Source organism: Rhizopus microsporus (genome assembly GCF_002708625.1).
Source record: "Rhizopus microsporus ATCC 52813 unplaced genomic scaffold scaffold_39, whole genome shotgun sequence".
Lineage (NCBI taxonomy): Eukaryota > Fungi > Mucoromycota > Mucoromycetes > Mucorales > Rhizopodaceae > Rhizopus > Rhizopus microsporus.
The window spans coordinates 2,511-16,134 of record NW_019671954.1 but is presented as its reverse complement, the minus strand read 5'-3'; the positions used below and the strand labels follow the sequence as shown (position 1 = coordinate 16,134).

General features: G+C 36.7%; 7 protein-coding genes across 7 annotated transcripts; 6 read left to right on the top strand and 1 right to left on the bottom strand.

The window, feature by feature from the left end:
• Positions 1-108: 108 nt before the first annotated feature.
• Positions 109-1,293, top strand: RHIMIDRAFT_242778 (GPN-loop GTPase 3; the record flags this gene model as incomplete). The annotated part of the gene is made up of 6 exons (XM_023609840.1): positions 109-132; positions 186-294; positions 349-430; positions 478-1,039; positions 1,098-1,217; positions 1,264-1,293. The coding sequence occupies 6 exons, from the start codon at positions 109-111 to the stop codon at positions 1,291-1,293; spliced, it is 927 nt and encodes a 308-aa protein (XP_023461018.1).
• A 612-nt stretch (positions 1,294-1,905) lies between these two features.
• Positions 1,906-2,495, top strand: RHIMIDRAFT_275018 (uncharacterized protein). Its single transcript, XM_023612516.1, has one exon. The coding sequence runs from the start codon at positions 2,051-2,053 to the stop codon at positions 2,384-2,386; it is 336 nt and encodes a 111-aa protein (XP_023461017.1). The 5' UTR covers positions 1,906-2,050; the 3' UTR covers positions 2,387-2,495.
• A 206-nt stretch (positions 2,496-2,701) lies between these two features.
• RHIMIDRAFT_316845 (S-adenosyl-L-methionine-dependent methyltransferase) lies at positions 2,702-5,094 on the top strand. The gene is made up of 7 exons (XM_023615080.1): positions 2,702-2,999; positions 3,058-3,257; positions 3,309-3,437; positions 3,488-4,257; positions 4,307-4,409; positions 4,460-4,567; positions 4,623-5,094. The coding sequence occupies exons 1-7, from the start codon at positions 2,757-2,759 to the stop codon at positions 4,798-4,800; spliced, it is 1,731 nt and encodes a 576-aa protein (XP_023461016.1). The 5' UTR covers positions 2,702-2,756; the 3' UTR covers positions 4,801-5,094.
• An 835-nt stretch (positions 5,095-5,929) lies between these two features.
• Positions 5,930-7,372, bottom strand: RHIMIDRAFT_275013 (uncharacterized protein). Its single transcript, XM_023612515.1, has 5 exons — positions 7,187-7,372; positions 6,955-7,139; positions 6,859-6,908; positions 6,036-6,817; positions 5,930-5,983 (listed from the first exon to the last, which is right to left on the bottom strand). The coding sequence occupies exons 1-4, from the start codon at positions 7,294-7,296 to the stop codon at positions 6,314-6,316; spliced, it is 849 nt and encodes a 282-aa protein (XP_023461015.1). The 5' UTR covers positions 7,297-7,372; the 3' UTR covers positions 5,930-5,983; positions 6,036-6,313.
• A 57-nt stretch (positions 7,373-7,429) lies between these two features.
• RHIMIDRAFT_242774 (uncharacterized protein) lies at positions 7,430-9,835 on the top strand (the record flags this gene model as incomplete). The annotated part of the gene is made up of 7 exons (XM_023609839.1): positions 7,430-7,555; positions 7,609-7,733; positions 7,786-8,040; positions 8,114-8,464; positions 8,512-8,878; positions 8,928-9,039; positions 9,090-9,835. The coding sequence occupies 7 exons, from the start codon at positions 7,430-7,432 to the stop codon at positions 9,833-9,835; spliced, it is 2,082 nt and encodes a 693-aa protein (XP_023461014.1).
• Positions 9,836-9,927: 92 nt separating this feature from the next.
• On the top strand, positions 9,928-10,412 carry RHIMIDRAFT_242773 (DNA-directed RNA polymerase I core subunit RPA12; the record flags this gene model as incomplete). The annotated part of the gene is made up of 3 exons (XM_023609838.1): positions 9,928-10,170; positions 10,224-10,333; positions 10,388-10,412. The coding sequence occupies 3 exons, from the start codon at positions 9,928-9,930 to the stop codon at positions 10,410-10,412; spliced, it is 378 nt and encodes a 125-aa protein (XP_023461013.1).
• A 2,175-nt stretch (positions 10,413-12,587) lies between these two features.
• On the top strand, positions 12,588-13,358 carry RHIMIDRAFT_209473 (uncharacterized protein; the record flags this gene model as incomplete). The annotated part of the gene is made up of 1 exon (XM_023607141.1): positions 12,588-13,358. A coding segment is annotated over one exon (771 nt), but the record flags the coding sequence as incomplete, so codon positions are not given.
• Positions 13,359-13,624: the final 266 nt, after the last annotated feature.

Sequence of the window (13,624 nt, the reverse complement as noted above, 5' to 3'; positions counted from 1 at the left end):
TTTTTTTTTTTTTTACTTGTGCTCTTCTATTCAAATAATGTAAGAAACAAAAATGATTCAACTATAGCTCATTTTAACATCATCAGGGGTCGTCACTGCCAACTTGTTATGGGACCTGCAGGAAGCGGGAAGGTAAAGTGAAAGATTGAAAAAAAAAAAAAGACGATTACAAATCTGTACTTTAGTCAACCTATTGCGCTACCATGATGACACATTGTCAAACAGCTGGACGTCGCGTTCACCTTGTCAATCTTGATCCTGCTGCAGAAAGCTTTGAATATGAACCTACAATTGGTACTCAATAATGGACTATTTTATATGCACAATGTTAAACATGGATTATATTAGACATTAGAGATTTGATCACTTTAGAAGATGTAATGGAAGAACTGAATTATGGACCCAATGGTGGTTTGATCTATTGCTTAGAGTAAGGACTTATAGAAAGAGGCAGGCACGTATTTATTGTTTATCTAGATTTTTAGTAAACAATATAGATTGGCTCGAAGAAGAGATAGGAGACTATGAAGATGATTACCTTATATTTGATTGCCCTGGACAAATAGAACTTTACACCCATTTTCCTATTATGAAAAGATTATGCGAGGCATTAGCTCGTCTTAATATGTCTGTTTGTGGAGTTTACTGTTTGGAATCACAATTTATTGAAGACAAGAGTAAATACTTTTCTGGTGTGCTGAGTGCGATGAGTGCCATGGTCAATCTAGAGATACCTCATATTAATGTTATGACAAAGATGGATTTGATTGAAGGAGATTATGGTAATAAACGAGCAGGCGAAGAAGAAGACGAACAAGATGAGGATGATGAAGAAAGTGCAGCAGCCCAAAAGAGACGTAGACAGAGAAGAAGAAGAAGACTTATGGAAAAAGCAATGACAGAAAGAGAATTGGACAGATACTTGGAACCTGATCCACTATTAATAGCAGAAGAAGCAGAGGTTGTTTATGAAGGGGAAGAGCAACCAACAGCCAGGAGTTTAAAGTTTCAGGCTTTGACACAGGCTATTGTACAATTGGTATAGGAGAACGCGCGATTTTTAAAGGGGGTGTAATTAAGATACATTTTTTATTTAGATTGATGACTACAGTATGGTTAAATTTATACCGCTAAATATTACAGATGAAGATTCTATCGAATACGTTTTATCACACGTGGACAATTCAATGCAGTATGGCGAAGATTTAGAACCAAAAGTACATACATTTATTGAAACTGATTGAATACTCACTATCTCTTTAGGAGCCTGAAGATGTACCAGAGTATGAATAAGTGATACTTGTCCCCTTTTTTTTTATATCAAAGAGGGAGAACACAATGTAGAATAAAAACGTTTCAATTGTTTACTAGCAAGGGAAATATAAAAAAGTAAAAACACAAAAGGGGTTTGCAGGGGCAATGGATTATTTATCCTCTTCTTGTCTTTTCTTTCCTTCTTTTTCTCTTACTGTTTGTATATACTTTAATAATGAGTGTATATTATCATAACAAATATATGGAGGATGATGACGATAACACGGTATTAGCAGATATTTTATCATTAAAATTTCCAAAAGAGAACAAGGTAATAATATTAATAGAACATAAAATAAACGTACTCATATCATATATACATATATAGTGTAATTCTGTCACGAACTGGGGTAAACAGCATAATTCTTGGTTATATCAAAACAAGAATAAACAACAAGAGCAGCTACAAGCAAGCTTAAATCAACTCCAATACTTGCATCAGCAGCAGTTGAAAACAATGATGAGATATAGCAATTATAAAAATAATGATTATAATAAGAACAGCAGTAACAGTAATAGAAGCAGTAGCAGTAGCAATAGTAGCAATAGTAGCAATAGTAGCAATAGTAGCAATAGTAGCAATAGTAGTAGTAGTAGTAGTAGTAATAGTAGTAAAAGAAATTCATATACCTTTCAGCTATCACCTTCCAGCTCTAATTCTAGCTTTCAATCACAAAAGAGATATTCATCATCATTTGGCAAAAAGATTAAAAGGGCATTTAACGTGACAAGAAGCATGTCCGAAAAGAAACCAAATCAAGACATTATTCTACTTGATTCTCCTGCTTCAAGTGTTTCTTCAAGAAAGATAAATCGATTGACTAAATACTTTTCTTTACTTCCTTCACCAGCTTCATCTACAATATACAGCAAGGTTTCTTTTAGTTCTACTGTTAGAGTGCATGAAACATTCTCCAGTACTGAATACGATAGACGCTCTGATAACACATATACTTGCCAAAATCTTACCCCAGAGTTAGCATTAGACATAAAGAAAGAACTAAATGATTACAAGTTAAATCATATGCATGTTCACCCTCAAAGTCGGCAGCTTACACACTTTTTCATATAAACAATAAAGAAATTACTCGCACATCGATTAGCAATTACACTTTGTTGGTTATCAATCTTTGCTTTATTATTAAGAAGACAATATTTAATACATAAAATGAGCTTGATATTTTTGAGATAAAAGATAAATGTGGCCAACACTATAAGTAACATGTAACTGATTTACTAATCATTCTTTTGCTTCGTTTATTCTTTGTTCTCTGAAGTTAGCATTTTTCTATCAGTGTAATTTCTGAATAAAGCGCATGAACAATAAAATACACCCTTTTTTCTTTTCCTTGAACAAGTGTACATTCATATTCCGCACCAATCATTTCTTTTATATATTATATCCTTTTGCAAATTTTTTCATCTCTCTCTCTTTATTAATCATGCTTAGATTTGCACGATCGATTATAGATACTGTCTTTGGTAGAAAACGTCCATTGGAAGAAGAGGAAGAAGAAGAAAACGCACTTGCGAAAAAGCAAAAACTTGATAATGTTCTTCATCGTGTCAGAGTGTCTAATTTACCACAGATTGATTATGCCAGCTTAAAGAAATTCTTAAAAGCTCAAGGATACACACGTCTCAAGAAAGCACCCAAGTGGAACTATTGCTTCATCACTGTTAATGTAAATATTAGTTATAATTGCATCACATTAATAATAATCTTTTAATCAACACAAAAAGAATGAAGAAGAAGCAATGGAATGCGTCAAAAAGTTGGATAGACACACATTTAAAAAGAACGAATTGAAGGCAGAGTATGATCCTACATCAGAAGTTGAATATCGTGAAAGATTTAGTAAAAAGAAGAAGCAACAAGCGGATCCAAATGATACACGTACTAGCGCTGAAAAATTAGCAGATCAAGTAACGCCTTTTTGGAGGTAAGCGCTGAAGGGGAGCCATTCTTGGCCTGGTTTATTAAGTATTTGCAGATTGGATTATGAACAACAATTGGTCAAGAAGAATAGACATGGAATGAAGGCATTGGCCGCACTTAAAAAGAAACTGGCTGGCTTTTGTGATGATAAAACGAAGCATCAAATTGGTTGGGCTCGTGACAAGTAAAGATTTGTTATTGTTGTATATGTGACTCCTTACCATCCATATATAGAGGAATGCTTCCATGTGAATTACTTCCAGTTATTGGCTCACCAGTACTTCAAAATTACCGTACCAAGTGTGAATTTACCATTGGTAAAAACTTAAATGATGAACCCACAGTTGGTTTCCTTTTGGGGTTATACCGTGAAGGTATTGTAGCTGTTTTGGAACCAGATGAATGCTTGATTGTACCAGAAACAGCCAAGAAGATTGCAAAATACATGACGGATTATATCAGTGCATCTGATCTTCCAGTATACGACAGAGTCGAAAAGAAAGGCTGCTGGCGTACCATCATGACCAAAACGCCTAGCACAGGCGAAGTGCTGATCTTGATCCAAATGTGCTCTACTGATGTGCCCCCTGAAAGAGTACAACAGGAAAAGACAGCTTTAATTGAATTTTGGCAAGAAAAGAGTGATATCTCAGTCACCACGTTGCTATTTCAAGAATGGAATGGCTCTTCTAATGGTATTACAGATAAGGCACCTATCGAAGCGTTGACTGGAACCGGTTATATTCACGAAGAATTGCTTGGTCTGCGCTTCCGTCTGTCTGCTCACTCCTTTTTTCAAATTAATACACCTGCTACTGAGATTTTGTATTCCAAGTGTGCAGAGTGGTGTAATATTGACAGCAGTAAAAAAACAACGTTGCTTGATCTCTGCTGTGGTACAGGTACCATTGGCCTTACTATGGCCAAGTCGGTTGATAAAGTCATTGGTATTGAAATGGTCCCTGAAGCTATTGAGGATGCCAAGATAAATGCCCAGTTGAATGGTAAGAGATCATATGACAAAATAGAGCATTAGTAGTAACCAAAATGTAGATGTAAATAATGTCACTTATTATGCCAGCAGAGTCGAAAAGGCAATGCATCATGTTAAGAATGAGCGCAACGAAGAAATTGTAGCTGTTTTAGATCCACCAAGGTAAAGTTGGATTGTATATAAAGCATGCTGTATTTTAATTGTGTTTGTAGAAACGGCGTTCATCCCAGTGTAATTGGTGCCATTCGTGAAAATTCACGCATAGAGCGTTTAATTTATATCAGCTGTGACTCGAAGCAAGCAGTAGATAACTTTACTGCGTAAGTTGATGATGCTACATATATACATTAGAGAGATATTCATTCTCTATATTAGTCTTTGTAGACCTCAATCCAACAAGTACAAGGGCTTGCCATTTAAGCCTTCACGTGCTGTTACTATTGACTTGTTTCCTCAAACTGAGCATTGTGAACTTATGGTTGAATTTGTAAGAATAAAAGAAGACGATTACCAAGAGGAAGAGGAAAACGGAAAAGAACAGAAAGAAGAATAACAAGAGAACAGAAAGAAGTAGAAGTAGTAGATACAAGTGAAGCTGTTATTGAAGTACAGACTTTACTGCGTGAATTTTAAATAAACTACAGCTGCAAATGTGCAATGATTGACAAAGACACCAAAGCGAAAGGAGTGAAGGGATTGTGATGATGTATATTACTTTTTCACAACACTAGACTGGCTATGTAGTAGCCGTACAATACTTGCCCCACTTTTTGCTTATTTCACATTCACGCCTTCTCTGAGCAAAAGAAGGGCTTATATATTTGTTTCATTTGTTTTTCACGACAACAATGAGTTCGACTAAAAGATACAAAGTCAACCCCTTCTGATCGCCTATTAATTTGTTTACACTTCACTAATGTCTCTTGTGTTTAATTTTTGTACTTTGGATGATTTGATTAAATAAGGCTCATTGGCCTCTTATTCCCAATATCATCCAGAGTCTTGGGTTTCATCTTTTTACATACTACATGCTTCGTCGAGCTTATACAAACTACCGTTGGGAATATACTCACGATAACATCAACAGATGATAACATACAAAGCCGCCACTGATCATTTAATGGAGAGCACCTCTACAGTCTTGAAATAAAATGATTTGTCCTTTTTCTTACAGTCAGGACTTGATTCTCTTTTATAAATACATGATCAGACACTTGTCATTTATATTATTGTATTCTTTTATAAAAGCAAGCATGTCGCCTTGTACATATGATCTCAAATGAAAATGATAGTCATAAGATTACTACGTTATTTTAGGAAATAAACAACAACAAACGCCGTAATGCTTTATGGTAGATCATCAGTTTAATAGCTTGGAAATATATTAGTCTTGTTTCTTATAATTAATCTGTAATTCGGCTCCTTGCCAATTACATCAGTGTGTCACAGCTTATCTTGAATGTTTGCTATGTGCTTTTTTCTATTCCTTTTCTTTTTTCTTTTCTTTTTTCTTTGAATAGAATGCCAGAAAAAAAAGAATTATCACCAAATCGCTATTATACACCACAAGTACAAAGTAGCATATCCCATAAACCACCTTCAAGTAATCCTATTAAACTCTGTTTTTCTATTTAACTCATGCATACAATAGTATATCAACCTGCACCTAAACCCGAATCAATCATAGTTCATGAAAAGACAAGAGTACATAAAAATAACTCATGTTGCATATCTTGGTATGCTATTTATCATAAGCAAATGGACATGTATACTAAGATGGTTATTTAGCTTATTAGCGTGCTTTATTTGTCTGGCAGTAAAAGATGAACAATAGGTGCCTCTTTTTGTAATTATTATCATTGTAATTGTTGTACACGTATATTCCAATCGCATACAAAAACACTTGCTATTATTTTTATTATATTTCGAAATACAAAGTGAGCGTTCTGATGCTAAACATACAAATAGCTCAATATATGTATTTATGTCATAAGATGTGGCCAATTCTACAAATTACATATTCAATCAAAACAAGAATAAGGTAGCATGGCTTTAATTTAGTAAGTTCATCTAGTATAAATGTCACCATCTACAGTCCATAACTCACTTAAGTGAGTTGGCTTTAGATGGTCTATGAAATGTTGTCGCCACTCTTTAATAAAGTTTTCTAAATCAGGCCAAAAGGATAACTCTCCCTCCACGATATGACGTTCCATCAGCTGTCCTATCACTCCTTGCCCATGTTCTATAAAATCAGGTCCCTTATAAAAGTCTTCTAACTCGCTACATCTCTTTAGCATCGTTTCACGATTAACTGATTCATCATGGTGCTTCTTCCAAAAGTCTCTTACAATCGTTTCCAAGACAGCCTGTCTCTCTTGTGGTATTTTATCAGCAGCATGGATCAAAGCAGATGCTGCCTTTCTTGCTTTTCTATGCTCTGGCAAATTTACCCAACCTTTCCCTTCCAATGGTATATCAAATTGTTTCGCATATTGTTTCTTTAATAAGGTTGCATCTGCTTCATACTTTGTGTGACACTGTTTGCATAATAACAATAAATCTCTACTCTGCTGTATTGTTAGTCTAAGGTAAGTATGGGTTAATTCACTGACTTGGATTTGATCACCAGTGGCATCCAATGTCTATACATTTCAGGAACTACTACATTAATATAGTGATAATAAAAAGTTATCTGATAGCTTACCAACGTGATGAACTGTCAAATGTTCGTTTTGTCCACAACCAACACACACATTCGATCTATCCTGGACCATATAATCACCCTCTTTATGCCCATTTCCCTTTGTCTCAAAGTTTAAAGCTATTGCCTTTGGTTCACTATCTATTATATTTGCCAAATTTCTCTTGAGGTACCATTGTGCCTTTTTCCTATTGTTTGGAGTTAGAATAAAGGATCTACGAACTATTACACTTACTCATTACAACGAAACATTAGTTTATGTTGACGAGAATACACCTTCCAGTTCTCATAAAAAATGTTTGACTTTTTACTTGGCATCACAATCTCTTTCTTTTCTCGAGGCATCTTTTGTAATGTACAGAAGCCACACATAAAAATATAAACCTTTGCAAACAAATATATTTGACCGAGACTGTTAATTTCACTTGCTATTTTTTTGTTTTTTTGTTGACCACATTTCCCTTTTTATTATTCTCCAATGCCACCAAAGCAGAAAAAACCTAATACAAGTACTGAAGAAGACGGAAAAGAGTCGTTTCAAGCTGTTATTCTAACAGATACATTTGAGGAACAGTTCCTTCCTATTTCCCATGAAATACCTAGAGTAAATAATACACAAACAAACAGAAATACATTGACCTCATGTTGTCATATTAGTGTCTTATGCCAATTTGTAATATTCCGGCTATTGAATACACTTTGGAAGTCTTGGCTGCTGCTGATGTCTTTGAAGTCTTTATTGTCTGTACTTCTCATATTGACGCGATTAAATCCTATTTTGAGTAAGAGAACAAGGAAAATTTTTTAACTACAATACAGCTAAACACCTGTTAGTAATTCAGACCGAACGAGATCCAAACTTTCTATTCAGATTGTTGCAGCACCTGAATGTCTTTCTGTAGGTGATGCACTTCGTGAATTAGATGCTCGTCAACTGATTACAACTGATTTTGTCTTGACAACCAGCGAACTTGTATCCAACATGAAATTAGACGAAGCACTTGAAGAGCATAGAGCGCGTAGAAAGAAGGATAAAAATTCCATCATGACAATGATCTTGAAGGAGGCCACAAGAACTCACACATCAAGGTATTCATATATATATTTATATATATATATATACATATAACACTCAAATGCACATATTATTCTATTTGATCAGGGCGAAGGATGCCAGCAGTGTATTCGTACTCGATCCTCGAACAGATCAATGTGTCTACTATGAACCCGTCGTATCTCTTCCTCGCAAAAAGCGTATCGAAATGTCACAGGAAGTATTCGAAAATAGAACTCAAATTGAACTTCGTAATGATCTAGTCGACCCGTACTTTGACATCTGCTCTGTCGAAGTTCCTCCACTCTTTTCCGAAAATTTTGATTGGCAAAAGTTGCGTAGTGACTTTGTGCACGGTATTCTTACTTCGGATATTTTGGGTAAGACGATTTACACAAAGATCGTTACTGAACCCTATTTGGCTCGTGTTCAGAACGAAAAGTTATATAGCACCATTAGGTAATGACCACCAGTAGACGTAATATTAGTTATTGACCGTTCGGTAGTAAGCATATCCTGAACCGATGGGCATTCCCTATCGTACCGGAGACCAATCTGAAAGAAGGAGATGACTACGAATTCAGCAGAGGAAACATTTATAAAGCAAGAAATGTCAAATTATCCAGATCTTGTATCATTGATGATAACGTTCAAATTGGCTCGGGTTCAATAATTGGTGAAAACAGCCGTATTGCTAACTCAGTCATTGGAAAGAATTGTGTGATTGGGGACAATGTTGTGGTAGAGGGTGCTTTTCTCTGGGATAATGTGACCATTGAAAGCAATTGTCACGTTAGACAGAGCATTATTACTAATAATGCAGCCATTCTGGAAAATACAAGCATTGATCAAGGCTGTTTAATATCTCTTAATGTAAGTCATATTACATTGTTTGGGTTCATATTTGTTTACCAAATACTAGGTTAAAGTGGGTCCTGACATGAACATTCAAAAATACTCGAGACTCAGCCTATTGCCTCAACCCAAGACAAGCATGTTTGAAGAGAGCAGTGAAGAGGAAGATGAAGATGAAGGTAAGGAGGGCTATTCATTCTTGATCGAATATACTCATTTGTAAACATAGAGCATCATCATACACTCACAGGACCTAATGGTGAATCCATCTATTTCTGGACCCTTCGTGCAGATGATGATGAAGACACTGACATTCGTAATGTCAAACTTGGCTCATTAGCGTACAACATGGCGGATATTGCTCTCAAAGATGGTGATCTTACCGAAAGTGCAAGTGAAGTAGGTGAATCCGAAGATAGCGATTCAGACATGGATACTATGGGTGGTGCTTGGGGATTAGAACCCAATGTGGCTAAAAAGACCGAAGAGTTCAAGAAAGAAATTGCACAAACTATTGAACGATCTATAAACGAAGGACACACGGTAGATACAGCAGCCCTCGAAGTGACTGGGTTACGTATGTCAAGTAACGGATCATACACAGATGTTAGAGAGGTCATTGTTCCTATCATCTTGGATCATATTGACGCCAATAGTCCTGTTCAAAGTTTAAAGACTGTGTTCAACAAATGGTCAGCCCTGATCGGAAAGATGACACACTCCCCTGACGATCAATTGCATGTCTTGCAAATTCTTCAAAGATATTGTGCAACTAAAGAACACCTTAATAAGATCTTTTTGGGAGCATTACAGCTGCTGTATGATAGTGATGTAGTAGAAGAAGATGCAATCAGAGCCTGGTATAATTCGGAATCGTCTAGATTAAATCCTTTAGAATCCAAATTAAGAGATAGAGCAACCAAGTTTATCGAATGGTTGGATGAAGCAGAAGAGGAAGACAGTGACGATGAATAGATTAATTAATAAAGGTGGCTTACTGTGACTGAATTTTCCTTGTTTATTATTCTCCCTCCTTTTTTTTTGTCTTTTTCGCCTTGTTAATAATCATGTCAGCTTCAAATATCATCGGTTCACTTACCTTTTGTCCAGAATGTGGTAATCTATTAGATATGGCTGGTAGTGACGATGATATCATACTCTGTAATCAATGTGGATGTGCATTTCGAACAGCAGGAATCGAAACTACAGAGGTTGTCACTACTTCTTCCGAACGCTCTTTTCAATCTTCTTTAAAAGCCAAACGTCATTTGGTTCAACAAAATAAAGCAGCACAACAAGCCAGGGCTATTGTAAATAGTTAATATTGAAAGAAAGAGCAAAAGGGAACTAACTTGTAATGTAGATTAAAGAAAAATGTCCAAGCTGTGGTAATCCAGAAATGGAATATCATACCATGCAGTTACGTTCTGCCGATGAAGGTCAAACAGTATTCTACAACTGTAAAAAATGCGGGTAAAGGAGGCAGAAGAGGCACCTTGACGTACATACTAATGTATTTTTTCATAGTCACAAATACTCCATCAATAACTAAGATAACATATACATACACTATACACCTTGTTTATCTTTTGTACATTAATAGAAAAAATAAATTAAAACATATTTATATCAAACAGTGGTTTTCAGCCAGATTATATCGCGAATTATTGCATTACATGAATATTGGGAAACACTACATGCACTAGAAAATACACCAGAAGTTATGCTAATTCTACGGGCGCTACTTCTACCTACTGCCTGTGATGTTGTCCAACAAAGCTTTTGAAAGTGTGACGCCACACTAAATTGATGAACACTACATGCACCAGAAAATACATCAGAAAATAGGCTAAATAAAGTACGAATTTATCATAAGTAGTCTTTTTTCATCGAATTGATAACATAAAATTAGAGTAAATGAAGAAATAATAACATTTCTTTTTATCTCTTCTTCTTGAAAAGAAACCAAAAAAGATGGTGAAAAGTCATGTTGGACGGCATCACGAGTAGTATCTGAAGGCGGCGCCCATAGTATTAGTCTGACTTCTGGTGTACTTTCTGGTGCATATAGTGTTTCCCCACTAAACTTACGATTTACTTATTTCGCCCCCTTTCTGAACTTTAAAACTTGAAGTGGCTGACTTGTATGCTTTATCTTTGTATTTGCATATTAATATTTGGTGGAAGCTGCATCTCTTCATTAGCTGACAACAACTGTCTTTGCTCATTATATATTTGTAACAGTCTGTTGTTGTTTTCAAAGTTAAATGTATACGACTTTCTAAAGCCTGTTTGCATACATTCGTGGTGCTTGTCAACACATCCGTTCTACTTCCAGCTTCAGATGGTACTTCTCATTGCGGCACATCAGAGCTTTCAGTAACTGCTTCGATATCATTACTCTCCACAGTATTCTGGATAAGTGCTGTCTCATCCATGATATGAATTATCAAGTTAGAGTCAATTTTTAGGTAATGTAAGTATACTGCAGCATTTCTTTTATTATTATCCTGACAATCTACCTTGGCTGTGAACCACACAGCCTTTATCGAAGCGATGAACCAAATACATATACTTACAGGCACGCCTATTTCGTTGAAAATCTATACAGTTACATGCAGTCATGGTTCCTTGCTCAGTTGAGATATTGTATACTACTTTCATTGTGAAAGACTTGACAATATAACAAGCTTCTTCATCGATATACACTTTCTGCACCATATCTTCTAATGACAGCTCATTGACCTCTTCTGCTGCAATCATTCTCTTTCTTGCCTCTCTAATCTCTGAGCTTATACGTCCGATATTAGCAGCCATCCTTGCGGTATTGTGCATAAAATCTGTATGAACATCATCGACTAAAATAAAAATTAAGCGACCCAGTCTTCTATTTCTCTTTCTTTGTAAATAATTTGTCTTCAATTGGTTATGCCAACTCTCACTATAGCTGTTAGTTAAGCAGGAACGTATCTACCTGTTGGTTATACAATAGATAGGATGAAGCAGCGCAGTCCGAAGCCATTGGTATTGCAAAACGAAAACAATATTCACTGGATTTCAATCAAAGTGGATAGGAAAGTCCAGATGCAATGGCACATGTGTTCTATCGTTGTTTTGCTTTCCCTGTTGTCTAAAAGGATTACTTACTTACTGGAATAAGAATAAGACGCCCTTCGATCCTGTCAAAAGAAACAGTCGTTCTCTTCCAGGTCCCGCTGAAGATGTCTTGATATTTGAATCTGATGAAGATGAAGAGTAGTTAATCCTTTTTTTTTGTATGAACCAATTGTTATACGGTTAAACAATCTTTTATTAACCTTTAGGTACATGCAAAAATAAGCACTTTCTTAAAGGCATTGCACTAGGACCTGTTCACTAACGCTTGATCTTACATTAGTCTACATAAACAATAATACCGTTTCCGCACTTACTACCAACTGCTCATCCTGCCATGCACCTTTACCAGTTGACTCAGCTTACCGTACCTGCCAAAAATGCAGAGAGCAAGTTGCAGCATCACGACGCAGACGTCGAGCTGAACAAGAAGAGCAGGAAGGCAGCCAGGTAAGGCGTAGGAGAAGACCTAGAGTAGAACCTTCTCAGACTATTCCTACTGCCTATATCTCGCAGCTTTCTCGCCTTCGTCCTTTGGACCTTGGACGTATGGACAAGGAATGCTTACACTGTCACGCCTTACACTGGATTGATGAAAGGCGAGACATCTTCGATGAGAAATCCTAGCTGGGAGTCATGTTGCAAGCGAGGATCAGCCCAGTTGCAACTCTTGCCTGATCCACCTGAGTACTTGAAGGGCTTGCTCGAACGTACGGACACTCAAGGCCGCCACTTTAAGGACAACCTTCGCCAGTACAACGCTGCCTTTGCCTTTACTTCGTTGGGCTGCGATATTGTTTCGCCTGAGGATCGTGCCAACAACAATAACAATAGAGGTAGATTAAACGCCTTTCAGATTCATGGTGCTCTTTGCCACCGTCAAGGTCCCCTGGCTCCAGTTGAAGGCAGTGAGCCTTCCTACGCCCAGCTGTATATCTTTGATCCATGTTATGCCGCTGAACGAAGACAAGTACGACACATCTACCTTGATCCTGAGATCATTAGAGAGCTTTCAGTCATGCTTGCCCAATGTAACCCCTTCGCACGTGTATATCGTCATGCACATGAGATATTGAGCAACCATGAGAGCGACAGTAATAATAATGATCAAACAGAAACTAATGCACCATACATTGTTATCAGTCCTTCCATGAGAATGCGTCTGATTGAAGGAGGTGATAGACGTATTCAGAGTTTGCCAACAATGGAAGAAGTTGCTGCGGTTATCCCTATTGAATATAGTGATAGAAGCTTTCGTGACATTGTTCTTACCTTGAGAGGCAATAACAGTCTTCGTCAAAACACTGGATTTGAGCAACACTTTCAGCGTATCAGCCAGACGCATGCTGCATACATGCCAACACACTATGTACTTTTATTCCCTCATGGAACATATGGATGGCATTGGGGCCTGCAACTTTCATTGCCAACTATCAATATTAGTATTCCTTCTACTACTACTACTACTACTACCGTCGAAGATCACCTTCCTATACGAGAAAGGGACAGAGTACCTCAACGCGCATACTATAGATTTAGATTGCATTTGAGAGGAGAGCATGAATTCCCTGCTATCTTTTATGCCAAAAAGCTTTTTCAGCAGTTCCTGGTGGATGCATGGGCCATCTGTGATCAGAACAAGTTAGACTG

Bases quoted from the DNA above. Each gene is read 5' to 3' on its own strand.
- RHIMIDRAFT_275018 (XM_023612516.1), top strand. From the start codon at position 2,051: ATGTCCGAAAAGAAACCAAATCAAGACATTATTCTACTTGATTCTCCT.
- RHIMIDRAFT_316845 (XM_023615080.1), top strand. From the start codon at position 2,757: ATGCTTAGATTTGCACGATCGATTATAGATACTGTCTTTGGTAGAAAA. The intron at 4,258-4,306 runs GTAAGAGATCAT...ACCAAAATGTAG, and splicing joins GATAAATGCCCAGTTGAATG to ATGTAAATAATGTCACTTAT. The intron at 4,568-4,622 runs GTAAGTTGATGA...TCTCTATATTAG, and splicing joins GCAGTAGATAACTTTACTGC to TCTTTGTAGACCTCAATCCA.
- RHIMIDRAFT_275013 (XM_023612515.1), bottom strand. From the start codon at position 7,296: ATGCCTCGAGAAAAGAAAGAGATTGTGATGCCAAGTAAAAAGTCAAAC. The intron at 7,140-7,186 runs GTAAGTGTAATA...TCCAAACAATAG, and splicing joins CTAATGTTTCGTTGTAATGA to GAAAAAGGCACAATGGTACC. The intron at 6,818-6,858 runs GTGAATTAACCC...ACAATACAGCAG, and splicing joins TGGTGATCAAATCCAAGTCA to AGTAGAGATTTATTGTTATT.